Source organism: Lichenostomus cassidix, chromosome 2, assembly GCF_008360975.1.
Source record: "Lichenostomus cassidix isolate B80296 chromosome 2, HeHo_3.0, whole genome shotgun sequence".
NCBI classification, from domain to species: domain Eukaryota; kingdom Metazoa; phylum Chordata; class Aves; order Passeriformes; family Meliphagidae; genus Lichenostomus; species Lichenostomus cassidix.
The window spans coordinates 94,720,486-94,729,666 of NC_139482.1; the positions used below are offsets into that span (position 1 = coordinate 94,720,486).

General features: G+C 50.2%; 1 protein-coding gene across 2 annotated transcripts; it reads left to right on the forward strand.

Annotated features, from left to right (window-relative positions):
• Nucleotides 1–3,215: 3,215 nt before the first annotated feature.
• CBLN2 (cerebellin 2 precursor) lies at nucleotides 3,216–8,406 on the forward strand. Of its 2 annotated transcripts, none has more exons than XM_085052450.1 (5): nucleotides 3,216–3,287; nucleotides 3,561–3,647; nucleotides 4,576–5,157; nucleotides 7,362–7,481; nucleotides 7,760–8,406. In XM_085052450.1, the coding sequence occupies exons 3-5, from the start codon at nucleotides 4,789–4,791 to the stop codon at nucleotides 7,955–7,957; spliced, it is 687 nt and encodes a 228-aa protein (XP_084908576.1). In that variant the 5' UTR covers nucleotides 3,216–3,287; nucleotides 3,561–3,647; nucleotides 4,576–4,788; the 3' UTR covers nucleotides 7,958–8,406. The 2 variants fall into 2 exon arrangements, with proteins under 2 accessions (XP_084908576.1, XP_084908575.1); XM_085052449.1 differs by having other exon boundaries at nucleotides 3,258–3,308.
• The last annotated feature ends 775 nt before the right edge of the window (nucleotides 8,407–9,181 follow it).

Genomic DNA, 9,181 nt, shown 5'->3' on the forward strand with positions numbered 1-9,181 from the left:
AAGGATTGCTCTCACAGAGGGTGGGTAAACCTCAGCTGCTTGATGCAGAGGTCGTCACTGGGTAGGTACAGAAGACTGCACTTTCTCTACCATCAGATTATATTTCAAAGACATGCTTGTAAAATGACCAGATTTGTAAAATCCCATTTGCTACAATTTACAGTAAAATTGTTTTTTAAAGGCCATGTAATCCATGAAGACTCAGTTTAGCCATTTAAATTGTGACCTATTTAATAAATGAGGACTTGGAAATTGTCACCTTGGCTGATAATGGAGGTGTTTTTGTGCCCCTGCTACAAACTTGTTCTGATATTACTGATAGATGAAAGAATGTTTCAAATCAAATGAACATTTCTTCCTTCTCTGTTTCTGTATATGTGACAATGATATAATACATGCAAATATCCATGAAATAATTTCAGGAAAAGATATACAGCATTTTCTTTTGGAAAGGAGTGTCCTATTTTGTTTGGCATTATTGTAAATAATGTATGGGAAACACTTGGGAGCTACTGATCAAAATACCTTTCTGTTGCTAACTTGATTTAGTAGATAAGACAAAAAGCTTTTCCCCTTGAAGCTGTTGGATTAAATGAGTTCAAGGTGAGGGCTAGCTTAGGAAAGGTTCCAAAGAAATGAACATTTTCACCTCTTGTGTAACTTCCACACCATCAAGTTCAACATGTCTCTAGTAGAAATGTTTGTATTCTTGGCAAAATGATGAAAAATGACATGAGCTTGATTACACACTATTCTTTTCCAACTACAGCCAACTTTTTGAACTCAAGAAAGAAAACCTTACCAATAACTCACCTGCTAATTTACTTTAGTAGCTACACTTTTTGAAGTCACTCCATAACTGAGGTGCATTTTCCCACATTAATTTCAAATTCTGTAATTTCAGCCTTGCCACTCACAAAAAAGAAAAAAAAGAAGGAAAGATGCTTATGTAATTCCACCAGCTTCATACCTCCATGAACACTGCAGTTTTATTCTGTTAAGGAAAATATTTAATGAAAAATAATGCACTGTTTTCTAATAAATTTCGTGAATGTCAAATACTGATATTTTATTAGAAGTAAAAATTCTTTTGTTATTCCCCCTCCCTTCATTCATGCTGTACTGATTTTTATTTACAGTTCTTTTACTAGTTACCTATCCAAGAAGGGAGTTTCTGTACATGTGGGATTCCTTTCTTGTATTAAAAAAGGGAAGATTTAATCTCTTTTTCTTTTCCTATGGGTGCACATTGGATTTAATGGCTTTTCAGTTCCCTTTAGTTCTTATGTTCATCTTCCTTGAAAGTTGCAGGCAGAACTGATAACATGCCATCATTCCCTCAACACTGGGCCTTATGTTCTAAGTCATATAGTACAAAGTAGAAATCTTTTGGTTCTGCTTTCATTCCTTGTTTATATAACACAGTCATAATCAATGAGTAGTGTGATCTAAAGAGAAATAATAGCAGCTCCCCAGTGTACCAGACACATGTAAGACTGAGTGTTGATATCTTCTGAAGGAATTTCTATGGTCCTTTTCACTGTCTTACAGAACAGGTGCTGCCTTACAGCCACAGACTTGTTCCTGCTCTGATTTCTGATAATTTTAATGCACTACACTTTTCAGCTTTACACTCTCATCCCTCTGTGCTTGAACTCGGAAAAAAAACCATTAAACACGAGTATTTCAGGTTTAGCATAAATTTCTCATTTGAAATAAGGAGCTATAGGTTAGGAATTCCCTGCACACTGCTTAGCTGTAATTTCAGGGAATGATTAATTTCTCGGTGCAAATCACCAGGCAGACACCCTCAGGGGTTCCTTGCTTCTGCTTAAAGCAGAAGATTGAAACAGAGCAGTGCTCATTCATAGAAGAGATTGTAAATTTACTGTTGACATACACCTGCAAATTTTCTCTGTATCAGGAGCTACTGCTCAGATGTATACACGGTTTTCTGACAAGCTCCTTTCAGGTACTGAAGTCTAAGTTTCAGGGTCTCCAGGAAAACGCCATATGCAATGAGAAACCCAGTTTGAAATGGAGAGAAATGCATCAAAATGCAACGGCGTTTCTCAAAACAACTTGGCCAGAGCACTGCCTTACCCTCTCCCGCATTGCCGGTAACCCGGCAGCAGCCCCACGAGCTGAGGCGCACGAAACATTTGCAGCTGGCAGCATCTGGCGATAACCTTGTCTGTGACAGACATCAGCATCGTTACCGCTCCGCAAGGCAGGGCTAACCCACCAGCCCAGCGCACCCAGCCCTGCAGGCAGCGAGAGGGGGCTGCCATTCAGTTCCTGAGCCGAAAGCTCTGCCCTCTGGGATTTCCCTCCCAGCCCTTCCCTGCCGGGGTGAGACTCTCCCTGCCCCCTCCGGCCCTCGCTGCACAGCCCGCCCGCCCGCGCCGCCGCCAGGTGGCGCCCTGCGACCGCGCTTGGAGCCGAGCTGCGGGTGGGGCCGGGAGAGGGGCTGGGAGCGGGACTGGGAATGAGTCCTGACCCGGGAGAGGGACTGGGAATGGGTCCTGACCCGGGAGAGGGACTGGGAATGGGTCCTGACCCGGGAGAGGGGCTGAGAGAGGGACTGGGAATGGGTCCTGACCCGGGAGAGGGACTGGGAATGGGTCTTGACCCGGGAGAGGGAGTGGGAATGGGTCCTGACCCGGGAGAGGGGCTGGGAGCGGGTCTTGACCCGGGAGAGGGGCTGGGAATGGGTCTTGACCCGGGAGAGGGGCTGGGAGCCGGTCCTGGTCCGAGAGCGGGCTTGGGAACAAATCCGGCTCCCGAGCGGGTCTGGCAGCAGGTCCGAGTCCTGAAGTGTGTCAGGGAGCGGGTCCCGGCTCGGGAGCGGGTCAGGGAGAGGGCAGCAAAGCAGAGACGCCCCGGGAAAGAAATATTTTAATAAAGGGGGAGCTGACGTCGTGCTTTGGGCACCGAGGTGCGGGGTTGGAATGGGGCCTTGAGGCGTGCGGGGCGCAGCCTTACCGCCAGAAGTGCCCCAAACAGCGTGTCCTTTTTAGTGATTGTCAGAATTACGGTCTGTAAATTCCAAACAGCTCGCGGTGAGTGATGCTGCGTGGCTCGGCCGCAGCAGCGGCCGGTGAGCTCTAACGTGTCGGTGGCATGTTGGAACAGGAGCGTCCTAGCACGACGGGCTCAAGTAGAAATAATGGGGAGATGGGCGGGGGGGAAGAAGGGGCACGGCTTTTCCCTGCCTCCGGTGACACCGGAGAGGCCGTCCCAGTGGGAACCCCGCGGCTTGTCGCGGCTGCTCGCGGTGTGTCGGGGTGCGGCTCCAGGGCGCGGGGGTGCGTGGCCGGGGCAAAAACTGGGGTGCGGGATCGCCGGCGGCGCCGTGGCCACACTCCGCTCCGATCCGGTGTCTGGATCCCTGCCGGGTGCCTGTGTGTGTGTGCGTGTGTGCGTGTGTGTGTGTGCAGCTGAAGAGGGGAGGAGGGAGGAAGTGGGGTGGTGGTGGTAGCGGCTGGCGGGAGGGGGATGATTATTGGCAATGGGCGGGAGAGAAAGAGGCGACTCCTGTTTCCTTTTCTTTCTGCCAGCGCAACCTCGGCTCATTCTCTCTAAGCTATACAAGTTCACGGACCAGCTACCTAACCAGCCCTCCTCTCCCGTCATGGACCTCCCAGGTAAAAAGACCATTCTCCTCCCCTCCGGCTGCTCTTTTTGCAAATTATAATTTTAAATGATAGCAAAAATAAGATGGGGGGTTAGGGCAGCGGTAGAGATGCCTCTGGGGGAGTGTAGGGACGATCTTCCAGGAGCGAGATCTCCGGGTGTTCTGGTGAACGGGAAAAACTGAGAGGCAACTTCCGAGGGAGAAGCCGGGTGAGGCTTTGACTCCTGCGATATGTGTGCATGCCGGGCTGGGAACCGGGGGATACCTGAGCTGGTTGCTTCTTTCTCCCGAGTTCAGGGAGTCGCCGGGGTGGGCAGCAGCGGTGGCAGCCTGGCCTGGGGCACAGAAGGTTGCGGATACAAATCAGTGCCCGAGCGCAGCATCCTCCAGGAGGGGAGAAGGGTGGCGGCGGCTTCCAGAGCCCGGCGGGAGCAGCGGCGGGGGCTTCGGGGCTCCCCATCCGCCCGCGAACTCTACAGATAGCGGGGCAGCTCCATCGAGGGGAGAGAAGCTGAGTTAGTCATAGCAAGAATAAAATCTCCTTCCGTCGTGGCTGGGGCGTTAGGAGGTGGATACAAACCAGGGTCGCAGATGTAGTAAAAAGTGGGGCTTTGGGAAGTGGAGCCTGGTTTTGGAGAGCCCATTGCTTATGGGGCGGGAAACTGATTGCCCGAGGCGCCCGCAGGATGCTCTGCCGCGGGTTTGGGAATGCAATCTGCCGAGCTGCCCCCTCCTCCCCCCTCGGAGTACAGCAGAGGCTGCGGGACCCCAGGCTGCTGGGGAACGGGAGAAAGAGGGGACACCGGGCAGCCAGGTGTCTCCCAGACCTGTTGTACTCGCTGGGCTCTCGGGGCGGGGAGGGGCAGCCCGCCGGGCGGCGTGGTGCGGGCTCCCTCCTGCCCGCTGCTGTGCTTCACCGCCGCCTTTCCCCTCGGCAGGCTGCTGCGTGCCGCCCGCCCTCTGAGGAGGCTCCTTCGCCCCGCGCAGAGGAGGAGGAGGACGAGAAGAAGGGGAGGAAGGCGCGGCCGCAGCCGCCGCTGCCCAGCCGCCGTCCCGCAGAGCGCTGGCCGCAGGGCGCCGCGGCGGCAGCAGGCGCGCAGCCCCCTCCGCCTCCCCGCGGCCGCCCGCCCGCGGCGGCGCGGGGCGCCCGCATGTCGGCGGCGATCCGGAGCGGCGGCGGCGGCAGTTCGGCGCTGGGCATGGGGCGGCGGCGGCGGGGGGCGCTGCCGGAGCCGGCGGGCGGCTGCTCCTGCTGCCTGGCGGCGGCGCTGCCGCTGCTCCTGCTGCTGCTGCCCGCCGGGTGCCCGGTGCGGGCGCAGAACGACACGGAGCCCATCGTCCTGGAGGGGAAATGCCTGGTGGTCTGCGACTCCAGCCCTTCGGCCGACGGCGCCATCACCTCCTCCCTGGGGATCTCGGTGCGCTCGGGCAGCGCCAAGGTGGCCTTCTCGGCCACCCGCAGCACCAACCACGAGCCCTCCGAGATGAGCAACCGCACCATGACCATCTACTTCGACCAGGTCAGCCGCCACCTTCTCTACTCCCGTCCCCTCGCCGGCGGCCCCTGCGCGGGCATTCCCGCCCCTGCCTCCCCCTGGCCGCACGCTTATTCTCCTGGTTCCCGTTCCATCTTTTAATCCCGACCCACCCTCTCAACAGAAACTTTACTTCCCAACTCCCAAGAAAGACCTTGGAAAGTCCTTTTAGGTGGCTGCGGGGCTTTCCTAGGGTTGTACCGGGGCGCGGGAAGGGAGGGACACGCTGGCCTCTTGTCCGGTGCCATCGCTAGTACGGAAAGGGCTTTAGCGTGAGTCGGTGCCTCGGACGCGTGCGGGGGTGCCTTGCAGCCAAGGAATTTACTCGGCCAGCCAGGAACGACCCGGGGGAAGGGTGCACATCCCTCCTTCGGTGCAAATTCAGAGATTTACCGATGAGCAGTGGCCGGATCTCCGTGTTTGGATCGCATCTGGCAATGTTACAGCATCTCTCAGGGGGAGGGAGGGATGAGGAAGAAGAGGGTGTTTCCCGCGTTGTCAGGCGAGGCAAACGGTGTCCCCGGTGGGCTGTATGGGAATGGTGTTATCCCGCACGGCATACGCCGGGCAGAGCAGCCAACAGCCCTGCCTGCTTGTTCTGCCCCTGCCCCTGCCTCATCGCACCGCTTGCCCCCCGGAGGCCATGCCCAGTCCATCCACTTTATTTTTGCAGTGAAATTTCCATATTTCCCTACCGCTTCTGACTCCTGAAGTAGTATTGCAGAGTCAGCCAAAATTAGCATACCAGATTGTTTTCTCTGGGCTTGTTTGGTTGGTTGGTTTTTGGGTTGTTTGTTTGCTGTTTTTACCTGTCTGTCTGCCTGGCATTTATCTGTCTACCTGTCCCTCCTGATGAGTTTGCACAGCTATTCATCGCACACAAGATCTCATAAAATCAGATCAGTAGAGAAAAAAACAACCAAAAAATCAAACCCCAAACTTGCTAAATATGTAGTATATTTTAGATGCTTTACCCGGCAGTGTGCAGCTCCTAGGAGTTTGAAGGCGTTTTCTCGGTGTTCCCACAATAAGGATTTTTTTAAAATTATTTTTTTGCTCCGTTGTTGTTTTTTTTTTTTTTAGAAACTGTAGACTTTTGCGATTTTAGAGGAAGGGCTTGGGATTTGGTGGGTAGAGGGCCATGGCGTTTTTGTTTTTTCCTGCTTTGTATTTTTCTTCATTAAAGCAGAGTTGTAGCCCGCAAACTGAGCGTGCCGGAGGTGCCCCGGGGGTGGGCACGGCGGAGCAGCCGGCTCAGGCACACCCGCTCGCCACACGGCATCGCCACCGGCCCGCGGGTTCTTCTCTCCGCCAGCCGTGCCTTCACAGCCAAATCACGCTGCCCGTCGCAGCAGCCTGCAAAAGGAGCGAGCCGACGAGCCGAGGCCAAATCCCCGCGTCGGATCGGCGGGTCGGCAGGGAGCGGCTGCCCCTTCCGAACGAGGCTTTGCACATCTGCAGGAGGGCTCAGTTCTCCCCCCCCACCACCTTTTTTTTCTTTCTTTTTTTTCTTTTTTTTTTTTTTTGGTTGGTTTTGTTTAAAAAAAACCCTTCAAATATATGACAAAGTGAGTTTATTGCCGGGAAGGAGGAGCAGGCGCACCCCAGCCTCCTGAGGAGCCTGTGGGCCAAGTGGCACAGCCCTCCGGAGGGACAGAGAGACATGAGCCGGCGGATGTTGCTGTTGCTGAGCATCCGCTCTGCGCCTTTGCCCCACTCTGCAGTGCAATTTTGGTTCTATACCCTATTAAACTCGAGGCCAGCTCTGATTTCAGTAGTGCTAGCTAAAAAAACCATACATTTTCATTATGAGTTAAAGACTTTTGGGATTTTTTCCCAGCTTTTTTTCCTTCCCTCCTTCCCTCCATTTCACACTCCTCCTCCTTCTGCCACCCTTGCTTTATTGACAGGACAGTGTGGACATTTGCACTTAATCTAATGGACTTTGGAGATCACTTTTGCATAACTGAATTGCTTTACTAACTCTGATGCCTTTTAAATGCCTCTGTAACTTGACTCCATTCCCCTGCCATGTACTTTTAATTGTGCTGCAAATGCCATTTTGACTAGCCTTTATTTTAGTCATTGAGCTCATGTCAGATTTTCACTGGCGTTTTTCTAAGGTGAAGTCTGATTTCTCTCTTTTTCTCTCTCTCTCCTTTTCTTTATTCTATTTCTATATTTTCCAGGTATTAGTTAATATTGGCAACCATTTTGATCTTGCTTCCAGTATATTTGTAGCACCAAGAAAAGGGATATACAGTTTCAGTTTCCACGTGGTCAAGGTCTATAACAGACAAACCATCCAGGTGGGTTCTAATTTGAAGAAGATGCTGTCTTTTAGTTTGTTTTTTTTTTTTTGTCCCCTTCAAATTCTTATTTCTAGACACACATTTACAAGAAGAGAAATTGAAGAATAAGACTGTGGGTTGTTTTTAAAGGGATCTTACACATGACAGAAATCACACATTGCCTTATCTTAATTCAGCCCAGATTCTAACCTGTACAAAAGTTTAGTGATGTGGACAGGAAAAAAATCATTGAGAGTATTGAGAAAACTCAGATTCTGTCTCTTTGCACTTTTTAGGTAAGTTTAATGCAAAACGGCTACCCAGTGATTTCAGCTTTTGCAGGAGATCAGGACGTCACCAGAGAAGCAGCCAGCAATGGGGTCTTGCTCCTTATGGAAAGAGAAGACAAAGTGCATCTCAAACTGGAAAGGGGTAACCTCATGGGAGGGTGGAAATATTCAACCTTTTCCGGCTTCTTAGTCTTTCCACTATAAAAGAAGGCCAAATAGGAGACAGATCCATGAGCCGGAGCAAGGATTCAGTCGTTAATGACACCCTGAACTTGGCAGCACATGACAATATTTTCGGTCACCCCGTCAGACTGTCACAGTAGAAGAATGACAACCTTCTAAACTCCAACATTTGCTTTGAATATTGACAATTCCTTGGAACCTGCGCCTCTAATTAGTTTTAGACGACAGTGATCTTTAGGAGAAATGAAATTATCGACCTGAGCAATTTGTACCTGTGATTGTAAAGTCAATTTTGGATTTTATTGTTGGGATCATTGACTTTCTTATTCTTTTTATTTTTTTCCTCTCTTTCATTTTTTTCCTCTTTTTCTTTCTCTTGTTGTTGTCCCAGTAAGACAAATAACTTGGACCACAGATTCGCTTTGTCAAAGGCTCACTCCAGAGCCAGAAGAAAGGACTGTTCAGCCCAATGAGGTGTTCTTTCCATGCTTTATTTCTTTGTGTTGTATAGCCTTAAGGAAAAAAAGAAAAAAAAAAAAAGAAAAGAAAAAAAAGGAAAAAAAAAGAATGGCTTCAGTCTCAGTCATGTATTTTTCTGGGGGAGGGGAATTCTGGACATTACTGTGTCAAGAAGTGCTTTATCCAGTGAAGCAAAATTTGCACGATTGGAACATTATTTGTGTTGTTCGTGTTTTTCATCAACATTTTTTTTTCCTGATTTTTGTTTGTGTGTGCTAAAAATGTAAGCTAGATTGATCAATAAGACAAAACAAAGCACATATATACCCTGTAGCTCTAAGTAAATCTAACCAGTGAACAATTCTGTCTGCACTTTCCAGCTGATCTTTACAGACCTATTTAGAGAGAGAGAAAGAGAGAGAAAGAGCGAGAGAGCTACATGATCCTTCAATTACAATCTGGAAACTGGTAAAGGAACTGACATTTCTGAATTGTCCTGACATTTCTAGAAGCAACAGTGGAGGCTTGGAATATCTTCTCTGACCATACCCTAAAATATGTCCTTTCTTTGCATTACCATATTTTGGGTGCTTTTATCTGATATTTATTTGATATATTTGTCCACTAATGCTTGAGTACACATTGTGGGAGCACAGAGAGAGATGGCAGAGCAAACTCTTCCTCTTCCAAATTAAATAAAACCATCTCCACTTGAGCTGTCTGTGGCAAGTATCAGAGGAGTTGACACAAGCATCTTTGACAGCCTTGGGGAGAGGGGCCTCAGAG

Excerpts from the sequence above, each read along its gene's own strand:
- CBLN2 (XM_085052450.1), top strand. The coding sequence starts at position 4,789 with ATGTCGGCGGCGATCCGGAGCGGCGGCGGCGGCAGTTCGGCGCTGGGC. Across the intron at positions 5,158-7,361 it reads TGACCATCTACTTCGACCAG|GTATTAGTTAATATTGGCAA; the intron begins GTCAGCCGCCAC and ends TATATTTTCCAG. Across the intron at positions 7,482-7,759 it reads ATAACAGACAAACCATCCAG|GTAAGTTTAATGCAAAACGG; the intron begins GTGGGTTCTAAT and ends TGCACTTTTTAG.